Source organism: Culex quinquefasciatus, chromosome 2 (genome assembly GCF_015732765.1).
Source record: "Culex quinquefasciatus strain JHB chromosome 2, VPISU_Cqui_1.0_pri_paternal, whole genome shotgun sequence".
Taxonomy (NCBI): Eukaryota; Metazoa; Arthropoda; class Insecta; order Diptera; family Culicidae; genus Culex; species Culex quinquefasciatus.
The window spans coordinates 118670297-118697914 of NC_051862.1; the positions used below are offsets into that span (position 1 = coordinate 118670297).

General features: G+C 37.6%; 1 protein-coding gene across 3 annotated transcripts; it reads right to left on the reverse strand.

The window, feature by feature from the left end:
- Nucleotides 1–9175: 9175 nt before the first annotated feature.
- Nucleotides 9176–23506, reverse strand: LOC6032433 (eukaryotic initiation factor 4A). Of its 3 annotated transcripts, none has more exons than XM_038252557.1 (5): nt 23432–23506; nt 19518–19749; nt 15807–16644; nt 15046–15532; nt 9176–9918 (listed from the first exon to the last, which is right to left on the reverse strand). In XM_038252557.1, exons 2-4 carry the CDS (start codon nt 19747–19749, stop codon nt 15388–15390), a joined length of 1215 nt encoding a protein of 404 aa, XP_038108485.1. In that variant the 5' UTR covers nt 23432–23506; the 3' UTR covers nt 9176–9918; nt 15046–15387. The 3 variants fall into 3 exon arrangements, with proteins under 3 accessions (XP_038108485.1, XP_001843031.1, XP_038108486.1); XM_001842979.2 differs by having other exon boundaries at nt 23408–23490; XM_038252558.1 differs by lacking the exon at nt 9176–9918 and having other exon boundaries at nt 14909–15532; nt 23408–23490.
- Nucleotides 23507–27618: the final 4112 nt, after the last annotated feature.

A 27618-nucleotide genomic window follows, 5' to 3' on the forward strand; every position in this document is an offset into this window, starting at 1 on the left:
CGAATCGAAGCGTTCTCTATAGATATAATATTGTCCGTTTCTCTCGAAGGTACACTGTACTTTTGGTGTACACTCAACCCCCGGTGGTTGGTCACTTTTTCGTTTGACACTTTTTTAGTTTGTACCACGTTGGTTGGTCAAAGTCGAACTAAAAAGTGACGAACTGTCAATTTTTATAAGGCGCTTACGCACACTACCAAAACAAACGTTCAGTAGTGTGTGTGAACTCCGTGTAAAAGGGGTGTCAAACTAAAAAGTGACCCCGTTCGTTTGACAACAATTGGTGTCAAACCACCGGGGTTTGAGTGTAATCAAAAACATTCCCGGCAACAATGCCATGCAATTCGAAGAAGAAGATCAACAAAAACAAAACGCACAGTATGGGATTTGACAGCGCGCATTTGCCGAAAGTGCGGCGCGTCGTTTCGAGGCTGGAATGCCGCGTGTCTTTTTCGGGAATACGCGCAATATAAACTCCAGGTTCTCTAATCTGGACCAACAAGAGAAAAGGGCGGATACGTATTTCAATTTCAATGGGCAATTTTTCTTATATGTTTTACCAGGTCTAAGATTTCATTGAGATTTGGTGTTCTTTGCAACTACATACAAATTTATTTCTTTTTCCATTTTACCGCTTGGTAACGTCACAGACAAACAATTCTGAAGGTTCGAAAAAATTTACGATCAAAATATGGGACCAGTTCAAGTAGCTTTAAACATCACTGAAAAAATCTGACATAGTAAACTCATGTGCGTCACACTAGCACACCATTTGTTTTGCTGGCTGGTACAAAATTTAACCTCACTTTACGTACATACACGCAATACATGCTCACGTAGATAACTCTATGCTTTTCCCTTGACCTAGACGTGTTTTTCACGTGACATTTATGTGATAATCATTTAAAATCAGCTGATCGCAAGCCAGATTTTTTTCATTCTTTTTTCGCTTGGTGTTCACTTTGAATTCAGCAGAATTTCACTTGGATCTACCCCATTCGACTTTTCCCTTGATTTCATAGTGAAAACCACGTGAGATTAATATGTATTGGTTATTGAAGGTGTTTGATTCAAAAAATACTTATTCGAAAGATGGCGACGGACGAAAACGGTTCAGTTTGCGTTTTCTTTCGTCGAAAATCCCGTTTAAATTATAATTTTGTGAATAAACCTTAAATTACATCGTACTTGAACTTTTTGGTAAGTATTTTATAGAAAAACAGTGAAAATTTACAAATTTACATGAAAACTAACATTCGGCCATGCATTTTCAGGAAATAAAACTCCAACGAAGGGTTGGTTCGTGAATCCGTTTTTTTTTTTCTGAGGAGCCTGCATTCCATCGTAGATCCACAGAGTAACACAGAGTGACAACTGCTACTTATTTTTTGGTTCAACTTTGTGGTACATTGCACGTCTGCTACCAACAAACCTTATGGAGCCATAAAATGAAATTTTGTTCGGCCTGTTTACTATTGTTTTTTTCTGTGGTAGATCGTTCGTAATTTTGTAATTTGTGCCCTTAAGTACGGTATGCTGATCGGAAGGAACGCGGTCAAGAAATGTTGCGTGTTCTTTTCGTGACCCCCCCAAGAAAAGTTGACAGTTCGGTATGAGCGCGCTTGAGGTTCTTTCGAGGAAAAAATAAAAAGATTAAAAATATTAAAAAGTTAAAATTAAATAGGAATTAAATAGATTCAAAATGTTTATTCAAAAACTGTTAACAACAATTATGAACAAAATTAAGAAATCAATAATTGAAAATTTCTTTAAAAAAAAAATCAAAAAAAATAGAAAGTCTTAAATTCTGAAACTAGAAAAACTAAAATTTAAAAAAATATGAAATCAAAAAAATATGTAATCATGAAATAAGGAAATCAAAAAATCAGGAAATTAGGAAACCAGAGAATTAGGAAATTTGGAAATTATGATATTAGCAAATTAGTAAAATATATAAAATAAGAAAATTAAGAAATTATGAAATAAGGAAACAAGGAAATTAAGAAATTAGCAAATTAGGAAATTAATATGAAAGGAAATTAGGATGTTAGGAAGTTAGGAAATTTGGAAATGAGGAAATTAGGAAGTTAGGAAGTTAGGAAATTTGGAAATCAGGAAATTTTTAAATTAGGAAACTGGGAAATTAGAAAGTTAGGAAAATAGGATATTAGGAAGTGTGGAAGTTAGGAAATTGGCAAAATTAAGAAGTTACGAAATAAGGAAATCAGGAAATTAGGAAATCAGGAAATTAGGAAGTTAGTGAATTAGGAAATTAGGAGTTTAGGAAGTTAGGAAGTTGAGAAATTTGGAAATATGTAAATGAGGAAATTAGGATATTCGGAAACTAGGAAATCAGGAAATCAGTAAATTTGGAAACAATAAAACAAGGCTGGTACAAATGATTTTTTCTTGAATTTTTAAATTCTTAAATTCTTAAAATCTTTTTTCAATTTCCAAACCCTTAATTTTTTTTAATTTTGGAAGAAATAGAGTTTTTGATTGTTATTATTTCGCGGTTTTCGGAAATTTGTATTTACGAATTTCTATATTTTCAAACTTTTTGAATTCAGACTTGTACATTCTTTTCGAATTTTAACATTTTTGAGCTATTGGATTTATAAAAACTTTAATATTATAATTATTTTTCAATTCTGCATTTTTTTTTTATTTTAAAATTTCCAAATTTCAGATTTTTGTTGAAATTTTCTTTATTATTTTTTAAAAACTTGTTATTTGAAATTTCTGAAATGTTTGTTTTTCATATTTTTGATTTTGTTGTTTGGTTTGGTTTCAAAATTTCAGATTATTATTGTATTTTTAGTAAAAACATAGATATTTGTATGATTATTGTCAAATTTAATTTCACTCTGATTTACTTCATTTTGGACCCGCGAGTGTGGATCAATCGGACAGCGCAGGGGACTCATAATCCAGAGGTAGCTGTTTGGTACTAGCAATAAATAGTTGGTGACACGATGGCCGACATCTATAAAGATAACTTCTTTTTTTTACTCCATTTTGACCAAAAAAACTAAATCTGCCCTTTTAATTTCAATATTCTGCTTTTTAAGATTCGGCGGGAATTTTCAATATTTTTATACCCAATAAAAATTATTAAAACGTTTGTAATTATCAGTCGCATTCAAAATGGAAAATTACAATTCTTTGATTTTTATCATCAAAACATATTACAAACAAGCACCGCGCGAAGAAACGTCAAACGCAATCTTTCCGTTTCTGTTACTTTTCAGCTGCGTACCGCTTAAGAAAAATCTTTTCGCGACCTAGTTCGCGATCCTTTCCTTGACCGTTTCTTAGGCGTTTTTTTATATGGAGTTTTGCGTTCCTTCCGATCAGCATACCAGCCTTAAAGCGGTATACGCACTTCGGAAGAAACCGGTCAAGAAAAAAATCAAATGGGCAGCAGCGGCAGCTAAAGCAAGCCAGAGAGGGTGAAGAAAAGCCCCAAGAAATCACTCCCTCTCCTTTGTTCTGCTGTTCGTAAAGCCATATCTTGACCCCTTTCCTTCCGATCAGCGTACTAGCCTTAAAAGTGAACGGAACATTTTTGGGAGGTTTGGAATTGAAGAGTTCGACGACGTTTTTTCCGCTAGGTTCGCTGTTGTTCCAGCGGTGTTCGGAATGACAGCCCCCATACAGTTTGAGCAGTTTTTTGGGAAAAATCGCGTTTATAATGAAAAATCAAGCATTTTCAGAAAAGTGGGGTATTGCAAAGTGTGGCAATTTCGCTAACGATCATAATGCGTGGTGATTTGTAGTGATTAATTGTGACTGGTATTTTATTTAAACGATTTTTCTAAAAAGATGATCGATATTTTGGATAACTTGAGTTAAATGTTGCAAAAGTTAAAAGTAATGATGAAATATTATGTAAAAGTGTTTAAACTTTACTTTTCTTCCCGTTTGACCAAAATATTGACCTCAAAAATGCATTTTGGTGATTTTTTGGAAATTTTTGGAGAAATTCGAATAACTAGCAATTTTTTGAGAAAATTATTGTTATTATGCTGTAATATGACTCTTATAATTTGTTCTATCAATAATACACACATAAGGAGCATTATCAATCAAATAAATCTTATTTAAATCAATTTTTCAAAAGATCTTTTTGGTAAATTTGAGGAAAAAACATGAAAAATTAACTCAGCCCCTATGATTTATACATCATTCGATTCGTTTATGCGATTGCCACACTTTACAAAAACTTTCATCGACGTTAAAAAATATTTGAAGGAAATAAAAATCAAAAACTGCAAAAAAAAATATATTTCCAAGCACGCTGTCATTTCAAACATCGTTGCGTAGTGCTTCTACTCGCCACCAGGATGCGTGCACGTTTCTGTCGAATCTCTCAATCGAGAAATTAAAAGTGCAACATGGAGTTAAACTTTCTGTCAAGCTTCTGTGAAGTTTACCATGACAGTTGCGAAAGTTTAACTCCATGTTACCGGCTCACATCTCTCTTTTGAATTTCTCGATAGAGAATTTGCAGCAAAGCTAAAAGACACGTGTCGCCACCTATGAACAAATAGCGTAAACATATGATTTTTTGAAAAAATGTGTTTTTTCCTTCATAATCAACATTTTTATACAACTTATGCCGGATTCGGATGAGAAAAATTATTTCCAACAATTTGGTGTATAACTTTCCAATAATTGTTTGATTTTTCTATGAGAAAACTGGAAATTTAGAAAAAGATAGTAATTTGGACTATTTGGCTAGAAAGTCTGTCAAAAATCAATAAAAAAATGTTGAACATACGTTAACACATCTGTTATCAACTATACAACTGTTTATTTCCTTGATATATACAGGGAAACTCATTTTTTCGTGTTTTAAAACATGTTTTTTAAAAAAAAGGTCACACATTTTTGCGCGCTCAAAAGTTGATGTTCATTATTTTAAAGCAAAAAAATTTTCTCGTCTTTTGCAACCAGTTTCATTAAGATTGATGCAGGGAATCATGAGAAATAAGCGATTTTGTTCTTCAATCCAGCAGAAAGGAATACGATTTTTGGCAAGTAACCTCATTTTGGCGCCACCTACATTTGAAACACAGTCGCGCTGCAAAACCTCAATGGGGGTTAAGGGAATTTCATCGGGCCGATGAAAATGGTTGAACGCGTAATGTATTAAATGATTTGAAAGTTTGCACGTGCAGTAGTTACCAGTAATTTAAAATATAAAAACACTCAACCCCCGGTGGTTGGTCACTTTTTCGTTTGACCCTTTTTTAGTTTGTACCCCGTTGGTTGGTCAAAGCCAAATTAAAATTTGACGAACTGTCACTTCTTACAAGGCGCTCACGCACATTTTTGAAACAAGCGTTTGGTAGTGTGTGGGAACTACGTGTAAAAGGGGTGTCAAACTAAAAAGTGACCCCGTTGGTTTTATCCCTTATCCCCGAATCCCACTTTCCCGAATCCCATATCCCCGAAAATCATTTCCCCGAAAGTGCCACTTCCCCGAAAATCATTTTTCCCGAAAATTCCACATCCCCGAAAATCATTTTCCCGAAAATTCCAAATGGCCATTTTACCGAACTGTCGTTTTCCCTAATTTACATAAACCCGAATGTTTACTTCTCCGAAAAATCAATTTTCCTGAATGATAACCTAGATATAAACTTAATTGTTATTTAGGGATTTTTTTTTTTAAATAAAAGTATGACCTTAATATTAAATTCTCCGACGTGTTTTATGATTTAAAAAAAAAAAAAACAAATAACCGTAGAAGGCCATTCATAAACCACGCGGACACTTCAAGAGTGCGGGGTATTGAGATTATCCACGTTCCATAAAAAAGTGTATTTTTTGTAGCGGCAATTTTCAGCAAAAGACAATTTTCCAAAACGGTATCTACGTGGTAAGGATTGAACAGCAACGATAAGTTTATGCGACGCTCGATGCGCAGGATTCAGTTTGTTCTAGATTTTGTTTAACTGAACTGATTCGTCTTTATCAATTTTGGCTGGATGAAGGCTTTGAACATTTTTTTTTTTGAATTTTTATTACGTCCAATTCAAGTTCTGAAACCAACCCTTTTTAATCAAATTTAATCATAGTTGATTATTGTATTACAAAATGCATTTTTTAAATATTTCATCACCGCCATTTTAGATTTAAAATAACTAAATCGCTTTAAAGTAGTTTAGGGGCTATACTTAAACTCGACAGCAAAACAAAAAAAGACGACTAAAAAAAATGTTTATTATTCAATTATCCGAAGTAAACTTTTGACAAGGCCTTCGGATAATCGAGTCTGGACTGTAATTTGATTTTAAACTAAATGCATTTTTGCGAAATGATCAATATATCAAATTGACATTGTTGTGTTATCTTGTCGTTTGTCGCTTTTGGACGTTCCGAAAAAACGCGTTTTAATGTCTGGCCTTGAATAAACGAAAAATAAAGCCAAACACGTTTTGTTTGGTTGACCATTCTGTGCATTGTCCCAAAGTTTGGTTGATTTTGGTTGCCAAGGTCCCGAGTAATAATTACACATTTTTGCGGTAGTCGGGCCTGAACGTGTGTCAAACACGTTCTGACCTGAAATTCCTTTGGCCAGTTGTCGCACTTACATAAATTTGAATATTCAAAATTCAAGTGAAGCTCGGAATTTTTGAACGTTCAAACGTGGACATGATACTTTATTGACCGCTACTTCCCCGAACTCTGTCAGGCGGGTATGGTCGTTACCCAGAACCGCGCGCGCAGTTCTGGGCAACGGCCATACCCGCCTGACCGGGTTCGGGGAAGTGGCGTTCGGGGAAATGGCCGTTCGGGGATATGGTCATTCGGGAAAATGATTTTCAGGGATGTGGAAAATTAGGGGAAGTGGCCATTCGGGAAAATGGTTTTTAGGGGAAGTCGCCATTCGGGGATGTGGCCGTTCGGGGAAATGGATTGTTCGGGGAAATGATTTTCGGGTAAATGACATTTCGGGAAAGTGTCTTTTCGGATATGTGGCATTCGGGGAAATGTCTCTTCGGGAATGTGGGTTTCGGGGAAATGTCATAGATTCGACCCCGTTCATTTGTCAACAGTTGGTGTCAAACCATCGGGGTTTGAGTGTTCTCCAGATGGTTCTCATGCTGTTTTAAGGCTAGTATGCAGATCGTAAGGAAAGGTGTCAAGAAACAGCTTTATGAACATCAGAACAAAGGAGAGGGAGCGGGAATTTAACAAAACAGAATTCGCAAACATAACCTTAAAGGACAAAAATTTCAATCGACATCCTTCGCTCTGGTGTGCTACTCAACACTAGGTGTCGCATGTCGTTTAGCTTATGAATGCCAATTAGCGAATTCGGATTCGCTTATATGCATGCAGTTCCAGTAATCGAATCGAATCACGAAAAAAAATCAACTCTTTTCTATAGTCTAAGATGGTGTTAATAAAAAAACACACTCACACACACATTAGATGATAAGAAGGCCATTCAAATTTGACTAGTTTGGGTTTGCTGACCTCGAATTTGAGGTTTAGAATTTGAAAATAATACGATTTCTTTTTTATGATTATTGAAAGTTTTTCTGAATTCATGGAAAAAATCTACAGTCGGAAATTTTTAAAAGTCAAGCCAAAACGCCAATTTGGTTCATCTTTTGCTTGAAATATAAATTTTTTTAAAATCCACTAAAAATTTTGGGATTTCGAACACTTCGTTTTTATTCAAATTATTCAAATCATTTACATGTTGCTAGCAACAACTCTAGAGTTTTTTTTTTTTTAAATTGCTCTATAAGCTATTTTTGCCTTCCACACCTTACTGAGGAAAGGCTATAAAATCACTCGAAAACTGAACTTATTAGTTTGACCTCGTAGACCCACCTTCACGTATACATATCGACTTAAAATCATCTCGACATCATCGACATCTATAGGTCTCTATTGAAAATCAGCAAGTTTAGTTAAGTACTTCAAAAGTTATGCTAAAAAAACTGTTTTGGCGTATGTTCGGAAGATTGTAAAAAGGGTGGTTTTTGCAAGAAACCCTATCATGTTATACATTTTCAGAAAGGTATTAAAAAGACCTTTCCAATGAGCCCAAAACATCTGACAACCCTATCAAAAGTTATTAGCACTTTTGTGTTATTTATACACTTTTAGGAGGCCAGATCTCAGATATTTTAATGAAAATGATGTCCGGGTTCATCATGCGACCTGTCGTTAGTTAGATAATCGAAAGACCTTCCAAATGAGCATAAAACATCGAGGATCTGACAATCCTATCAAAAGTAATTAGCACTTAAGTGTTATTTATACACTTTTTGGAGGCCGGATTTCAGATATTGTGATAGAAATATTGTCTGAATCTTCCATGCGAACTATCGTTGGATAGGTTTTCTATCAGACCTTGCCGATGAGCCAGAAATATTGAAGGTCTGCGAACCCTATCAAAAGAAATGAGTAATAAAGTTGATTTGTTAAACATGTTAAGGGGGAATGTGGCTATTTCTACTGAATGTATTGACTTTATGAATGTGAGAAAGGCACCAACCACCTAAAGGTGAATTAAGTAACGTTTTTATATGATGATTTTATAATAATAATGCAATCGATGCTTCCCCACGTGTTCACAGTCTGACATGGGGCGTCGTAATGTTCAGCTAGCCGTCATAGCATACTAAGGACAATGCGTACATTTGAAGGGTGAATCGTTGATTCTGGAGACACCGGACGTCGATCCAATGCGCACCTTGGGGACAGAATGGACAACCCTAATTCCTTCTGGAATTTGTTCATTGGACCATCCCCTACACACCTGTCTTTATTCCGAGCGAATCCATGTTGCCCCAGACAACAGTAATTTACATGTAAACTTTGAACCGCTGGGACAGGCCAATTCTCAACCAAATGGGCTGATATCTGGCATGAGAGTCCCTATGGGTACCCTCTACTAGCGGAACCTCGGTTTGCCTGATTCTGAGATTTTTTTTTTGTTTGGATGAAACACCCTATTGTTTATAGAACCCATTCAAGAAAAAAAACTTTAGAATTGTATTGAAACAATGCAAGAGGAAAAAACAATAACACATTTCTAAATAGATTTTTTGCCGAATCAAGTTTTTTGTTTTGTTCTAGACAAAAACCAACGCTATGTGTGATCGCCAAACACGGAAGTACGGACAGTAGCAAGGACAAGTACAAAAAAAGGCTAGATAAATTTATTGTAAGCTGATGATTTCATATTTCCATACATAATAAACAAAAAATGTACAACCGAAAAGCTTAAAAAAGACCCTCGTTCAGGAAGTTCGAAAAATTACACGGCGGACCATCGGTCAGCAATTCCGTTACGTACGCGATTCCCACGGTGTGTCACTTTCCATGTCGTGTCCTGACTTCCTGTTTGTTCTGCAGGCCTGCGCGCGGTTGGTTGGTTGGTTTTGGAAGTTTGGAGTTCTTAACAGTATAAATTCACCTAATGCTAGTTTCGCATCTCATTCACAAACAGGCTCGATTCCACTGCTCCGGGGCCTCATCCTGGGTGAGCACTTTCCGGGCCCGCTCAGGATGAGACCCCGGAAACAGTGGCCTCGGCCGCTGATATTTAGAATAATTTTAACTGCGTTGACTGACCCTAACTAGCACTAAACCTGGGGGACGCGTTACATTTATATATGTGGAGGAAAAATGGGGGGGATTATTAAAGTTAAAAAAAAGGAAAGTGAATTGAAAAAAGTAGGATTTTTCTTCAAAGTTGTGATAAAGGTATCAATTATATTATACTTTGTGTCTAATTTTGCTTTGTTGCCTTTTTTGCGTTTCTTTTATTCAACTTGCTGATGATTGTTGTTTAGCTTCTTGGTACACATGAAAGAAAAGTTGCAGATTTTGTTTGTTTTCTTGTTTTACTCGTTCCAGTGATTGACAACAGAAGTTTCTCGTTACCTGAAATGGAAAGAAACGTTGATGCTTTAAGGCTTGAGTGGAAATTTGTTAAATTTTCTTGTTTTAAATAGTTTTCTACAAACTGTTGATAATTTTGAAACGGAATAGTTTAAAGAATTAGTAACGCCATATGTTTGGCAACTTTACAATAAAACTAAATTTCAAGGTAATTTTCAAAAATAAGCGTAAAGTTTATATTCCCGGTTTAAACTGGTTAAAAAAGTTAAAAATATCATAATTTTAAATTTTATTCTTTATATTATTTTGCGTAAAAATATGTTTATCCAAGGGAATGATTGAACAAGAAAAATCACAAATCCTATAAGGCTCTTAACTGCTTAATTAATCATCGGTGTACAGGACGCCGCACTATTTAACACTTGTACATAGACACCAACGGGGTCAAAACTTACGCGAAGTACCAAGGGGGTCAAAAAAATGGAAATGAAACTTCAACCGGCAGGTTTTTGGCGAAAACTCAACCGATTTGGATGATTCTTGTTGCATTCGATCCGGAAGAATGTCAATGAAGCTACAATGAAAACGTTACTTAATCCACCTTCAGGTGGTTAGTGCCTTCCTTACATTCATAAAGTGATTACATCACACGGCCTCGAAAAAGTATATAAATAACACTTATTTTTATCAAAATATCTGAGATCCGGCCTCAAAAAAATTGCATTAACATCACTAAACTGCCCCTGATCGCATAAAAGTCCCATATGCATTTTCATCGATTTCGAGTTATTGATGCAGTTTGGTTCAAAATTGTGTGTTCTTTCAAAAGAGCCTATAACATCCAGTACTTTGTTCTAGAAATCAGGAGGAAATCCAGTTTTTTTTTGCGAAAACTTAACACGTAGCCTTATGTATGGGACAAACTTCAAATGCGTTTTTCTCAGCTTGCTGTTTTTGCATATGGGACATTTATGCGAACATGGGCAGTAAAGTACTTTTAATTTTTGATAGGTTTGTCATATCTTCAATCTTTTGGACTCGTTGGACAGGATTTTTGATTACCTATCTAACGATGGGTCGCATGATAGATCCGGACAACTTTTTCAACCAAATATTTGAGATCCGGCCTCAAAAAAGTATATAAATAACACTTAAGTGCTGATAATTTTTGACAGGGTTGTCAGATCTTCAATCTTTTGAACGCGATGGAAAGGTCTTTCAAATACCTTTCTAACAATACATAGCATAATTTCTATTAAAACCCATCATTTTACAATTTTCCAAAGTTTAACAGCGTTTTTTAGCATAACTTTTAAAATACTTTTCTAAACTTCAAAATATTAACTAGGGTCTAATGGGACCCCAAGACGGATCGAATGAGACTAAAACGGTCCAAATCGGTTCAGCTAGTCCGAAGATAATTGTGTGCATATTTTTCGGTGCACGGATTTACAGACATACACACGCACAGACATGTGTTCAGAATTTGTTTCTGAGTCGATAGGTATACGTGAAGGTGGGTCTACAAGGTCGAATAAAAAAGTTCATTTTTCGAGTGATTTTATAACCTTTCCTCATTGATGTGAGGAAGGCAAAAGGCATTTCCAACTTTTTTCCAAGGGTTCGAAGAGCCGGTGAAATTGCATTTTCTACGTTTTTTTACCCCGTTGGGGCTACAAGTGTTAATCATTTTCTTGTGTTCATTTAATTTTGCAGCCCAAATCCAGTTATTGAACTGAAATAATAAAATTCTTTTTCAATTTTTTTTTTCTTGATTTGGGCGAGGGATAGAACACAGCAACCTCCTGGTTTTATCATGTTCAAGGAAGTATTAGACTATGCATAGTGACAAACAGACAAACAAACTCGCACTTTTTGACAGATTGTCTGCTTTGTTTGTTTGCAAAAACGTCAACCAGCATACATTTTGTTTTCTTTGTGAGTTTGTTTACTCCTCATTTCACGTGAAATTTTTAAATGGCGACAAATTTATGAACATATTTTGTCGCTTTTAAAATTTATTTTCCAATGATTTATTTTAAAATACCTGCCTAAGTAAAATGCGCCAAAAGCCATCGAAAAACATACAAATTTATGAATTCAGTGTAGTAGGCTTATGCTTTGGGATTTTCCCTTCAATGTTGAATATTGGAGTTTTTTTTTTTTTTTGAAAGGGTCCAATAAACCAAATTTTCAGTTTTTGCTTTTTCCTGACGCAAGGCGGTTTCAAAAACACCCAAAAAGCAAAAACTGGAAATTTGGTTTATTGAACCTTTAAAAAAAACTCCAGAATACTTGGTTGATGAAATTTTTTAGCTTAAACTATTTTTTATGCAATTTAAAAAAAAATGTTTTTCGACCACTTTAGAAACAAGCCATTTTGTCTAGTAAAACGTTAAAGGGAGGTAATAAATGACTCAAGGGACCTTTCTAACATAGTTTCCATGAAGTTAGACCACTTTCATAAAAATAGTCAGTTACCAAAACAAACATTTTAGAAAATAGTGTTAATATGTTGTCATAAGACACTATTTTTACAAATAAGCATCAAAACAAGTAAAAAATCAACTAATGTTGCATTAAACGTGATTTGTGAAGCTACCAGGTGTGAAATAATCCATTTAGCTCAAATTTCGTAACTTTTTATTGTTTTTATAAGGCAGGAAAAGGGTGGTACATTCTGCCTCCAAGTGGATTTTCATTTAACACTTCCGCCACCAAGCCTCTGAATGATTTGAAGGTTTCGTTTTTGTTTGGTTACCATCGTAATTAGGTTTTACGCCGACTCAATTTTTAGGTTAGAAATTTGACAGCTTGGCTGCACTGTTTACATTTTTTGCACGTGTGTCTCAGTAAAAATGTATGTGCGTGTGCGCTCGTGAATTCAGGCTGTAAAACCTAATAGTTCCTGGTAACATTATAAACATTGAACAAACTTTTTCAAACAATCTAACTTTCGACAAAGCCTATTTAAGAACCTGTGGTGTGGTGATGTTATTGGCTGTCTAAATCCATTCTAAAGCCCAAAACCAAGGGTGGCCCATTCAACTGCAACAATAAGTACATCAGCATGATTTTTAGTGATCCAGTGAAGAAGGCTTCAAAATAAAAGCCGAAACGTCGGTAAAGAAGGAAAACGGTTGTTACTTTTATTCGAAGGACTGAAGAGCCAAATATGAAGAATACTGAAATTTGACAGTCGTTGCAAAAAGTTGTAGGGTATTTTAACCATTAGTGGACCCCCTAGTAGAGCCGAAGCACATTTTTCACGAATTTTCAATATTTTAAGCACTTTTTCGTAACCCTTTGTACAAAACAATGAAAATTGAAGTTTTTCGAACAATTTTGACTATTTGTTTAATCAGTTATTTGTTTTTGAGCAGAAAAATAGCCAATTGAAAAAAAAAGTTTTTTTTTGCCTGTTGTGGACCCCTTTTTCCTATAGTGGACCCGGGTCCATAATCCGATTGTGGACCCGGGTCCACTATAGGCAAACTGTTATTTTTATACCAAATTTAACCAATATTTGATGTTTTGATGCATGGTGTAGGTCTAATGATAGATATAATGAATAAAAGATGGATTTTGCTCACTTTTCATCATAAACAAATATTTTTTGTTAACAAATTTGGCTTTAAACAACAAAAAACCAAACAGACATTTAAACACATTTCCGAAAAAGACCTATTTCCGAAAAAGATCAGAGAAAACGTCTCAAAAACCACTGTAAACATAAAAATAATTTAAAAAAAGTAATCTTGATGCATTTTTTTCCATACTAATTAAATAAATGATTGACCGATACTAAACAATAGAATTGTTTACAGTTGCTGATAAAACCACGCATGTTTATTGGAAAAAAAGTTTTGTTATTGATTTATTATTATAAAATATCATTTCAAACTGCAATTATGGTGCTTCAGTTAAGTACAATTAACTATAGTTTTGATTAAATATAAATTCTTACGGCTTCAGCATTATTGGTACTTTTAACATGAAAACAGCTATATTTATACTCATAATTGAAAAAATATGCGTTTAACTTGATAACAACAAGCATTTATTGTATGTTTTAGAGAAACTTTTGCTTTAATACACCGTTTTCATCATTTTTGAAGGTTTAATTAACAGGGGTCCACTTTTGGAAAAGTTTGGATTTTCGTTGTCCTATATTGGACCCTCATATTTTTTGCTAGAAAATTGCATTTCTTCGCTTTATTTTAGTAAATATCCTTAAACTTACATTACTTCGACTTGCTGAAGTTAAATAATCAGTCCAAAAATGATTAGATGGTTAATTCAATCATAAAATATAAATGCAGTTTTGTTGTGAAAATGCTAGTGGCCATGGCTGATTTCAGATGTCCAAATCAAAACACTTATTTTGGTGAAAAGAACAATTCAATGTCAGTCAACATTGTTCTAAATGATGCTGAACATGCCAAATAAAAGATTTGTAGACAACAACACGCTTGAAATTGTGATTTTATTGAATTTTCCATTAAAAACCCTTCAGAGGGTCCACTATAGGAAAGGGGTCCACTAATGGATAACGTACCCTATTTTTTAAGTTCTTTTTCTAGATATTTTTTTGTGTAAGCTATTTTGTTTCATATGTTAAACAATCAATTTTACGGGGTTTCTCAATGAAAATTTCGAACATATTCGAATGACAAAGTACTCGTTGTCAAATTTGATCAAGTGCGAAAATATCAGTTATGCATTGAGAATAATTCAAGCAAAAAAAAAAAAGAAATTAGTTGGGCTAAAGAAGTGTAAACAAACAGTCTATCTTGCTCACGTGACCTAATTTTTCATTAGAAGCGAGCAGGATAGACTGTTTGTGTTAACTTCTGTTGCTCATATTAAATTTAAAAGATTTAAATTGTTCAAGAATCCTTCATTGAATGCCTTAACGCGGAGTTCCAAGCTGGTGTGCGGAGGATTCCACCAACGTCATCGAGATCGGGGCAAACATTCCGGTTTCGAGTAGATTTCGTCTTAAAACACAAAAATAAGGGCTCCATGCTAGTACACATATCAGCTCAACGGCTTCCATTTATTTTTTTCTTCGCTCTAGTAAAAAGTATTTCGCAATGATCCTTCTCTCTCTACGTGTATTAAAAAAGTACCCAAAAAAAAATAGTAATAACAGAAATGTATCTTCACCTGGAATTGGAAGGAGAATTTTCGTTCACTGCGGATCTTGATCACGATTTCGACGCACGTCCGATGTCCGAGAGATGGTGGGGGGAAAGATGTTGTTGTTGTTGTTAGTTTCCGCGATCGATCGTTGTCGTGTCGTGGTTTTGTGTTTCTTTATCGTCTTCGGTCGTTGTTGTTGTTGCTGATGGATGTTGTTGTTTTAGTTGCTTCTTTTTTATACTGATTTTGTTGTTGTTGTTGTGACACTACACTTGCTGCTGGAGATGTTTTCTTTTTTGTATTGTTGTTGTTGGTTTGTTTGCTTGCTTGTTGGTTGATGCTGCTGATTTAGGGGGGTTTGGAAATTTACAGCATATCGGCCAAGTTTGCTGGCATCTCCTCAATGGTAGTGTTGTAGTGTTTCTCAATGTCTGTCAGCACTCTCTTGTCAGCTTCAGTAACAAAATTAATAGCAACTCCCTTACGACCGAAACGTCCACCTCGACCGATTCTGGAATGGGGGGAAGAAGAAGATGAAAGAAGGTTAGTCATTTATGACGCAGGGTTGTGAAATTGAATGACTCATGACGAGTGTTATTCAATTTTGTAAAATCAAAGTGCTGAACAATAGTCCACGTGGAATGGACTACAGATATGTCTATTTTGATTTGTTTACTTTGCCTCACAAATAGAACACAGTAGCAATTTTGGAATTAATGCTAGAATGCTTTCTCAGTGAGGCGCGAGCTCGTACTCAAGATTAGACCTTCTGACGTGACACTCACCTATGGATGTAGTTTTCTCTCAGCGTCGGCAAATCATAGTTGATAACTAGCGAAACCTGCTGCACGTCGATACCACGAGCGAGCAGATCCGTGGTGATGAGGACACGCGACGATCCGGTACGGAACTGCTTCATGATCAAGTCACGATCCCGCTGGTCCATGTCGCCGTGCATGGAAGACACGGTGAAGCTCTCAGCGGCCATGTCGGCGGTCAGCTGGTCGACCTTGCGGCGAGTGTTGCAGAATATGACGGCCTGAGTGATGGACAGCGTATCGTACAGATCGCACAGCGTTCCGAGCTTCCAGCCTTCCTGTTTCACGTCGATGTAGAACTGCTTGATACCTTCCAGGGTGAGTTCCTCCTTCTTGACCAAGATCTTGACCGGCTCGCGCATGAAGTGGGTCGAAACCTCCAACACTTCAGACGGCATGGTAGCGGACAGCAGGATGACCTGCACGTCGTTCGGCAACATGCGGAAAACGTCCTGAATCTGGTCCTTGAAACCACGGGACAACATCTCGTCGGCCTCGTCGAGGACGAACAGCTTGATGTGGTTGGTGCGCAGGAAGTTACGACTGATCATGTCGTGCACACGTCCCGGGGTTCCGACCACGATGTGGCAACCCATCTCCAGCTTGCGCATGTCATCGCGCACGTTGGTGCCGCCGATGCACGCGTGGCACTGGGCCTGCAGGTAATCGCCGAGGGCAATCACGACCTTCTGGATCTGGGTCGCCAACTCACGGGTCGGGGCCAGAATCAGCGCTTGGCATTCTGGGATGTTGGTGTCGATCTGCTGCAAGATCGCGATGGAAAATGTAGCAGTCTTACCAGTACCTGATAGAAGAAACACGAGACAGAGAGGAGAAAAAAAGACGAAAATTAGCAAATAACACATTTTTTGCAGCAGCAGCAGGAAGAAATACGCAAACACAAAGCCAATGATGCAGCACTCTCTGTTGCAGATATAAATATAGCGACGTCTCATTTGCAAGCGCCAACAACGTGACCATCGTGGCGCGTAGCGCAGATCTAAACAAGTTCAATGTCATTGAGGATTGGTGCGCCCGATCCTCATTCAAGAAATTTTGATTTATGTTCATTTTATCACTCTCCTCGGCAATTCTACGCGTTTTAGATAAGTATTCTGTAATATCGGAATACAGTCCAGCCTCGATTATCCGAAGTCCTCGGATTTTTTTTTATTTGAAAATGTAAAATTTTCAAGGAAAATGTATATGGGCCCACCTTAACTAAATCCGTACATTGTCCAACTGCGCTTTTTCGAAATATTTGAGGTATCTTTTTTACCTTAAAATGACTGTAACTTTTGACTTTGAAGTCCAAAATGGCTTAAAGAACGAACATGTTTTTAAAACTCTTAAAATGCCCCTAATATTACTTTCTCTAAAACTTGACCCAAAAATGCTACGCTCAAAAACTGATTTTGAAAGGTTTGCACAAATACTTCTTTCAAATTTGGTCGTAGAAGTCGTAGATTGCGAGATAAAATGTTGGTTTCTTGGACAAAGTTACTTGAATTGGGTCTAGAAAATAAGCTTAAATTGCTGATATTATTGTTAACAACGATAAAAAGTTAATTTTGGAATTTTAAATTAATTAAAAAATAGCTTCGTGGCCCTTCTTGACAGATAGCACCCTTTAAATTTGAGGAAGGCACCAACCACCTAAGGGTGGATTAAGCAACGTTTTTATCTCAAATATCTAGGAAAAGCGAAACTGGACAATTAACGAATTTAGTAAGGGGAATTACCTTAATTACCTATCCAAAGATAGGTCGCATGATATATTTGGACAACGTTTTCATCAAAATATCTGAGCTCTGGCCTCCAAAAAGTTTATAATAACACTTAAGTGCTTATAACTTTTGATGGGGTTGCCAGATCTTCAATCTTTTGAACGCGTTGAGAAAGGTCTTTTGATTACCTATACAACGACAGGTCGCATGATAAATCCTCACAACGTTTTTATCAAAATATCTGAGATCCGGCCTCCAAAGAGTGCATAAATAACACTTAAGTGCTTATAACTTTTGATAGGGTTGTCGGATCTCCAATGTCTTGGACGCGTTGGAAAGGTCTTTTGGTTACCTATTCAACGATAGGTCGCATGAAAGATCCAGACAACGTTTTCATCAAAATTATCTGAGATCCCGCCTCCAAAAAGTGCATAAATAACACTTAAGTGCTAATAACTTTTTATAGGGTTATCAGATCTTTAGCCTTTTGCACTCGTTAGAAAGGTCTTTTAAATACCTTTCTAAAAATGTATAGCATTACGGCCTTTCTTACAAAAACCGCCCTTTTTAACAATTTTGAGAACTTTAGTCAAAATCGTTTTTAAGCACAACTTTCGAAGTACTTTACTAAACATAATGGTATGAAAATATGACCTATGGGACCTGTAGACGGATCGAAAAACACAGATCCGGACAAAATCGGTCAAGCCAGTTTGAGAAAAGTAAGTGAGAAAAAAAATCTACGTCCATCCACACACACAGACATTTGCTAATAATTTGATTCTGAGTCGATAGGTATACGTGAAGGTGGGTCATATCTCTATTGTGAGTTCAAAATTAAACCGAAATCTCCAAATTTAACACTTATACTTGCAGCCGGACTACAATTATCATGTGAAAAGCTTTGAAAGTAACGATAAATCAATTAATTTTGTAAAATTATTGTTTTTTGAAGATTTTTTAATCGTCACTGGCGTCAACTGTGGTGAATCGGGACTATAATCTGAAGGAACAGCAGTTTTAGAGCACATAAAAGCTTGAAATTTTGAAACCATTCTGAATTTATTCTAAATCTAAAGCCCAAAACCAAGGGTGGCCCATTCTGCCCTCCTGCCCCTATACTAATTTTGCTGTTTTTTTAATAAAATAGCTGTCCCTATTCGCTCCAACTGACAGTGCAGCAAATTTTATATTGATCCCTATTTGTGAGATGACTGTATCTTGCGATAGAATTGCGTACATTGAAAAAATATATTAACACATACAAACTTTTAAAAAAGTTTATTCTAAAACATTCAAATATTATGAAGTTTGTTTATACAACTTTGAATTCATTTCAACATGTGCAAAACTGCACTCAACTTCACTGTTGCAAAAGACCTCCACAACCGCCTGAGCGGTTCACCTTGGCAGTGCCGTGATAAGGCCATAGGAGAAAAAATAAGTTCGAATGTACACCGCACCGCACTAAGTGCAGAAAAGCATGGCCGGGGAAAACGAACACGGTCGTCGTTACATCGAGTCACACACGGTCGGCGATTCGCCGGTTGTCATTACACTTACACCATTCGACCTATTTTCTGTCTGTCTGCCCGTCCGCCTGTACGCAAACTCTTCGTGAAACTTTTCTCCCATTTTCTTGAGCGTTCTCTCTCCTCCCCTTCCCGAAAGGACGATTGATCCGGGGAAGTTTTTAATGTTTTGTCTACGAAAAGATCCCTAACAGAACCCCTACCTGGGGTTTTTGGTGCGTCTTCCTAGGTTCCACCCCAGGTGTACGTTCTGTAACACGGAGTTGCCCTGCTGCACCAATACACTATCGCACGAGGTCGTCGTCGTCGTCGTCGTCGCGGGCGCACAGAGAAAATCGATAATCATATCAGAGACACTTTGGCTTTCTTTTTTGGGGGTGGGGGTTTGGGACACCGAAAAAAATTGGCCGGCTACTCACCAGACTGGGCCTGGGCAATGACGTCGTGCCCCTTGATGCACGGCATAATAGCGCGCTGCTGGATGGCAGACGGCTTCTCGAAACCGTAGGCGTAGATGCCGCGGAGCAGCTGCTCCTTCAGGCCCATGTCGTCGAAGTTGTCGACGGTCTCGTTCCAGTTGGACTCGATAACGCCATCGGGCTGCATACCGGCGGGGCCATCGTAGGTCTGCTCCTGTCTGTTGTCACCCATCTGTGATTAATTTTTTGGTTGAACGAAAAAAAACACAAAGTTAAGTCTTTTCTTCCCACTTTTAGGAAAACGAGGATAGAGTTATGGGATGTGGTAAAAAATTGACGATCGGTGTTCAAGACGCGCGCGTCACACAGCTGCTCGACCGACCTTCTATCGGTACTTGTTTTCTGCGTGCAAATGCAATACGAAATGGCGATTAATCATACACAAGCAGGAGCAGCAGCAGCACAGCAAAAGCGAGTTTAAAGAGGCGGCCCGAGTTGTAGGTAGTTTAGTGTGTGGTGTGGTTTGCTATTTTTCCCGTCGTCGACGACTGCAGGCAGACCCAGACCAGAGTACAACAAGAGAGTTCCGGCTGCTGGTTGTGTGCGTGAAATTAAGGGGTGCCCAACTGGTTCTCTCGCTCTTGATTCTCGAGGGGGATACAGTGATACAAATACAGCAAGAATGTTTCTTACGTTTTTGGGAGAAGTGTTGCCTAAAGGCAGACTCGTGGGTATTGTGGACTTACTTTACTCAAAAGTTCAATTTTGAATCGTATCAACAGAGTAGATGTCCCGTTTGATTGTATAACTTTTTTCCACCTGTTATAAGTGATTGATGTCTTCCTTAAACGCTCCCAGAATACGGTATATATTAGGTTCTTTAAGATTTGAATATTTAATAATGCTTAATCATTTTTTTTTCTATCAACAATTTTATCTGAGATTATGTGTTATAAGATATGCATCAATAAATTTCAGAGAAAAATGTCAAATCCTAGAAAAAATCTTTACATAAAAATTATAAATTAAAAAAAAATACAAATCTGGCAACCTTGTCTAAAGATATTGAGACTTATCGAAATCTCTTAATAAATGTAAATACACTCAACCTGTCACTTTTTAGACGGCGCTCACGCACGTTTGGTAGTGTGTGTGAACTCCGTGTAAAAGGGGTGTCAAACTAAAAAGTGACCCCGTTCGTTTGACAACCATCGGGGTTTAAGTGTATCTCTTTTCCCTTCTTTGTAAAAATCATTTCCTAATATCTCGATTACATTCCAAAAGAAATCGAAAGTACACTCGTCCCTCATATTCGGAAAAGTTTACAGATCGGCCAATGTTCGAAAAATCATAGCAAATCGATAATTGAACATAATGATTAGCTTTTACCTTCATTTGAAAGCTATCCTTGCGATCTTTCGAAAGCTGTATCGAACAACTGCAAATTTTTAACTTTTCTATCAAGTTTCTGAAGAAAAACATTGACCCATGAAAACCACAAATTCGGAACACTTTTTTCTTACGAAGTAAACAATCTTTGTTATCGCTCCAGGGATACATATTAAAAAAAAAATAATGACTTCACATTCTGAAACCAATAAAACTCATGCTTAGTAATGTTTTATGAATGGTCTGCTAACTTTTCTTGTGAAAATATCAGTTAAATTCAGGTGTTCCACAATTGTGGGAGGCACAATAACATCCCACAATTATGGAACGGGCAATTTGGAGGCAGTGTTTTGCTGCTCTGAATAAAATAGTCTCGAAATGCAGTTTTTTGTCCAAAATGAACTACTTTTACTAGTGAAATAGCAAAAGAATGTCCAAATAAAGGTCCTGAAAATAGCAGGGGCGACAGAAAAAGTGCATTTGGCATGCTATTGACAAATTATCACAAAAGTGTTCCGAATATGTGGGATGACTGTAATATTTAAACTAAGAATTAAATTGGAATGACATACATAATTATTTGTTTTGTGATCGTGGGACGCGTGCATATTTTGTTATGGTTTCACAGTTTTGGACCGGTAATGGCGGTCAAATAAATTTTTAAGAGTTATTTTGTAGGCTATTTAACAGATTAAGAAAAGTTAACCACGCTATAAGCTGCTAGTGCCCAAAAGTTAAAGCTGTTCCACAATAAATAAATGTTTGGAGATATAGCCTCGTAAGCGGTAGATCTTTTCCCTTCTGGATTCGATTGCTTAGCAAAGGGAAGGTAGTGTATTGTCACAAGCTGAACTAGGGACCTACATAGGGAAATGAAATGTTCTGGGAGAATTTTCAAACACCCAAAGTCATTCAAATTTAAGGTTGAAAAACTTGTAGTTTTTTCTTAGGTGTAGGCACTTTTCTTGTACCGAACAAGCACAAACATAATGAAAACTACCAAATTAGTATCAACAACAGTTTTACAATACTTGTAACTGTATAAGTCTCGTTTTTTGCCAAAACTATTTTAAATTGATTCCAACCTTGTTTTCGCATGATCTTGTTGCTCGATTGGAACCCCGATTTGACAGTTCGATTGGAACCCTGAGAGTGACATTTCGCCTCTCCATATGGGCTCTCTAGCTAAACGATATTAAATATATTAAATTTTAATGTTTGGTTTTATTTATATAGAATCATACAATGAACATCAGATTCTATGTCCTGGCGCCTATCGAGAAATTGAAAGTGCAACATAGAGTTAAACTTTCTGTCAAGCTTCTGTGAAATTTTCCATGTCAATTGTGGAAGTTTCACTTTATGTTACCGGCTCACATCTCTCGTTTTAATTTCTCGATTAAAGCATCGATTTGCCCAAATCCTCAATCAGCTGTTCAAATCAGTAAGACCAAATAAAAAAACTGGCAACACTGTATGCTTTTCCAAAAAACCACTGAACCCTTTTCTCTCTCTCTCTCTTTCTCTCACTTGCTTCTCCCTCACACAAACACATCACCGTAACATCTTGGGATGACTGGCCGAGCAACACGCACACCAAGAAATTCTGCTCAAGTCTAATCTCACGGCCTGCTACCGCGCCACCGTCCAAGACTCTCCGGTGCGAATCATCGCCCGATGACGAAGCGGCTCTCTCTCTCTCTCTACCCTTTGCTGCTTACTGTTGGCCAAACTGCGGGGCTCCAAGCGGAATTATTTTTCCAGTCTGCATCACATATTTTTCTCGTGCGATTTCCACCGTGCTTTCGCTTCTTCTTTTTTCTTTGTCGGCGTTTTCTTTTGCTTCAATCTTGGCACGAAAAACGGTACCCTCTGAATCATCGGAAAAGTATGCGGCGAATAATCCAGCGAGGAGAGAGAATTCCATGGCCAACTAAACGCCCTCATATGGACCAAACGGCGCTAGTGAAGGAAAAGACAATCCTTTGTCACGGATTCAACGCATGACTTGCTAGGATTTATGTAATTCTTTGTTCCGAATCATTTGAAACCAAGAAACAACCACGGCCTACTTTTATTGACATTCAAAACTTAGAAAATATCAAACGCAACTACCTGCCGATCAAACATTCCAACAACAAAAAAATCACCCCAAATTCCCGTTATCAGAAAGTGAGACGAATTTCCCCAAATTTCTACTCCAGCAACTAGAATCAATGAGTTGCCGTAACAATCGCAGCAATCGACCCAAATCAGTTGGCAATCAATCGCACACACCACCAGCGCACCCGCAGCAGTGGTCCCCCTGAGTATGACGAAGAGGAAAAAGATGGACACTTGGTTCTTGGGTCTGTCTTCTCGCCGAGGGATTTTCAAAATTTTCGCATTTTTCCGCGAAAATACCCGCCGCCGCCGACGAAATTTAGCACCACCGGACTCGCACTACTTTAAGCTCGCCTTTGCTGCACTTTGACGCCGAATTCGATCAATTTTTCACGTACATTTTCACGATTTAAGTTTGGCACCTTTACACACGTGCTGAATTTGATTTTTGTAAACCAAGCGAAAGGTCGCCATATTGTCAGTTTCGAGCCAAGAAGTCTCGACGTGCGGTTTGTGGGCGCGCGGGGTGGGGGAGCGACCGGCGAGGGGGAAGCGAGCGGGAATTTGACAGTCGGTATCGCCAACCGTAAAATGAACGAGGGGTGTTGTACACTGCTGCAAAGATTCAGGTTCGGAAGGTACACGATTATGTGGAAAAAATCCGAATTTTGGGTTTAGGCTTTTTTCCCCAACCCAGTGGGAATTTTGGCTCGAGCCCGTGGATGGAGCCGTTGTCGGAAATGGCCAAGAGAAGCATCTTCTCTACAACAACAAGTTCAGCCCGCTGGTAAAGAACAACAACAATGGTAAAGCCGGGAAAGGAAACATGTTTTCTTAGTAAAATACTTTCTCGCACCCCCTCTTTGATTTACTGAAAAAGTCATCTTTTTAACAAATTTTCTAAAATCTCTTGGAATCAATCCAGATTTTTAAGCGAAAATGGCGTTCGAATGATGAACGCCCGAAATGTCAAAATCACGCAGTTACAACATTACGAAAAAAGTGTTCCATGTATGACAGCCACATTTTACTTTCTAAAGTTGGTGCTTCTGCGGCTTCTGCGCGATTTTGACATTTGGGACGTGCACCATTCGAACGAAAGAATTATTTCTTAAGATCTATTAATTTCTGCTCAAAGGTGGTCTCATGTTATTTTGACGTTGTATAACGGGGGCTACACTCCTGCTCCCGGGGCCTCCGGCCACTCGGATGGTGTCAAATTTCATGTCCAGTATCAAAAACCCTAAAGTTTGATACCCATATTAGGTTTTACACCGTGACGTCATTTGACAGCTCGTGTGCACTGTTTACATGGTCTTCGTCGATTGTCAATGAATTTCCCCGAACAAAATCGACGACCGCATCGAACTGTGCTAAGTCCATGTAAACAGTGCACTCCTTCTAACCTCCAAATCGAGTCGGCGTAAAACCTAATTGTCCCTGATCTTATGGTTCCGCAAATGTACCCTTATTGGAACATCTCCGGGGCCTCCGGCCACTACTGCCAAAATGTCAAATTTCATGTCCAGTATCAAAACCCCAAAGGTTTGATACCAATATTGCCCCAACTCTTGTGGTTCCGCAAATGTCCCCTTAGCGGAACATCCCCGGGGACTTCCGGCCATTCCAGGTAATGGCCACTACTGCAAAAATGATAAATTTCATGTATCAAAAACCCTAAAGTTTGATACCCATATTGCCCCAACTCTCATGGTTCCGCAAATGAACACCCTCGGGGGACTGCGGCCACTCCAGGTGGTTGCCAGTTCCAATGATCAACTCCCGCTCATGCCGGCTGGCTTGTATTGGCGTGTCCATGCCTCCAGGCCGTCTGCTACTGGGCCACCAAGCAATCTGCTACTGTGTTCTCGTCATCGTCCAGCAATAGAATGAATTTTCGGGACTGACCGAGCCGCTTTTTGTTGATTTAGGTCGGGGACGTATGCCCCGCCTTTTTGCACCCATTCTCCTATACCTCCGCTTGTTGCCCGGCGACGATCCGAAAATTATGAGGTAGAGTGGGGGTGATTTTAGATACATCAATCTCACGTCTCTCGATTGACTGATTGGGAAACGTTTGTTCAACCAACCAGCGTGCGGCTAAGAAGAGGGGAAATTTGCCAAGAGGGTAAGGTGTAACTACAGCGTTTCACTTCGCTTCGCGAAATTTTGGATTACTACCCTGTATAGAGCCATAAGACGAAGTTTGCCAATTGGGTACTAAAGCCCTGTGTAAATTTTTATGTACAACGGTAAAGAAACACGATTAAAAACCATTTCTTTATATATATAAATATATATATATATTTTTTTTTCATTTTAATGGAAAAAAATGACAAGACAACATTTTTTCGATGCATCAACCATGGTCCCCTTGGAACGAGCTGTCAAGTAGGTCCTTTTCTGTCAAGAAGGAGGTTAATTTTTCGAAATTGATTTAAACATCCATTTAAAACATGGCTTTCTACATGGCTACATGGCTTTATACAGCCTTGCATTTAAAACACTTTGTGGTCGTACAAAGGGTCATTGTACTCAGATAAATCGAGCCAAACATTTCATTAGGGCACAAAACCAAAACGTAAACATTCGGGATTATTCCACTATTCCATTCATTAGTACACTCCCTACATGCCCTCCAAAAATCAGATTGATAACAAACAATTTCCTATTGAAAAAATCAAAAACTCAAAAGGGCCCATAACAATGTTCACTCCGAACCAGAAAAAAAGTTCAATTGTGCCCTTTTCTTTTTCGTTAGTTTTTCGTAGTTGAGGAACTTTCTATGTTATAAAGTGAATTTTTCATACATTCTTAACACTAATTCACTTCAAAAAAAAGTTTGGTTTACGTTTCACCTAAGATTTCTGCAGAAAAAAACTTCGCCGAAACACAATATTTAATACGGTCCCGCGGATGCTGTTCAGTACACATTTGAAGAATTTTTATGTTTCACATGCCTTATTCTCACCATTCGATCACAAAACTTCACCAATTAACATAATGTTCGCTGAATTCCTCATTATTTCTAACTGAACAAAAGGTCCCATAAACATCATTCAACACAACAATCCGATGACAGCGCTTTAGTGCCCTTTCAATTCTCTTTGAAATTGCATCTAGAAAGGGCTCATTATGAACAACAGTTGGAAAGTTAAAAGGGCCTAAGAACGAGATTTTTTTAAATGATGAGTTTTATTGCGAAAATCAACATAAATTAAAAAGCATTCAAGCAGAGTTGAGGATAATGATGTGTTTTATCGTATCATGAGTAAAAATACCATCAGTCAAGCTTCTTTTCTAAATAGGAATTGAAACAAGTTGTGCACTTTTTGCAAGCGATTTTCTCGAATCGCGGTTTTTGGTTTTGTGCCCTAATGAAATGTTTGGCTCGAAATAAGCTTTATCACTGTAAACAATATTGTGGATTTAGCTCGTAGCTGGATTTTCTAGCATCTTCTCACGGTCATTGGAAACGGTCGTGAATAGACCTAGGGGTTCCCAGTTGGAGTGAAAAAAATCAATTTATAGAAAAATTATGGATTAACATTTTGCTTTTTTATCACTTCTACGACATCAGGAATAATTGTTTGAACATGCTGTCAATTTTTTTATTCGGTCGGAAAAATATTATTTTTCTTGAAAAAACATTCATTTTTAATCATATGATCACCCCTAATTCTGGCTCGATGCCGCCATCATGCGACCGCGTGCTCCGTTTGTTTGTCAACAAAGCTGCAGCTGGATGGTGAGACGAAGTGAGGGGGAAGAGATTTTGACATTTTTATGCCCGCATCTGGCCCGCCGCCTATTTCGTCGGTCACTGAGCCGCCGGTCGTTTCCAGTGACCGAGTCCAGCTAGGTACTGATCGTACAATAATATCAGCAATCTAAGCTTCATTTTAGGACCCAATTTTCAAAATTTCTCAGAATTCAGAAATAAGGCCTACTTAGAGACCCTATTTAGGGTCTCTAATTACACGACGTGGCAGGCCGCTGAATCTGAATAAGGAAACTAATTTCATGTAAACAATGATGTTTTGGAGCTACGCCCATTTGGAATGTTATTTACGTGTTTAAATCACTTGCAAGTTCGGTCATAATTTTCTCGGGTTTCGTTCCACTATGATTGATATTTTACTCAAGTTGAGTCTGCGCAGAAATTTGGTTGGTCGGTGGAATCAGAACGTGAAATAACATTAAACATAAAAAATCTTAATCTACGGACAAAAACCTATCATTTGAAAAAAATACACACCTGATTGAAACAGTTTTTGAATTGATTTCAAGCGATTTATGTTTTTTCAAAAAAGTGACTTTTTTAGTAAATCGATGAGGGGTGCGAGAAAGTGTTTTATTATTTTTTCTTGACTAAGAAAACATTGTTCCCAACATCATAATCTATCATTTAAGAAGTGAGCAGCCAAAATTCCTCGACATGACCTCAAAATGGGACAGGCTAATGTTCGTCTGTGGTTGTCACTGATACCAGAAACGTGCGGCGGTGCGCCATAGTTTAAAACACATAATATTGTGTGGAAAACGGACCTAGACGATTACCGCCCAAATGTTTTAATAAATTTCTTTCATAAGTTTAACAACACGCTAA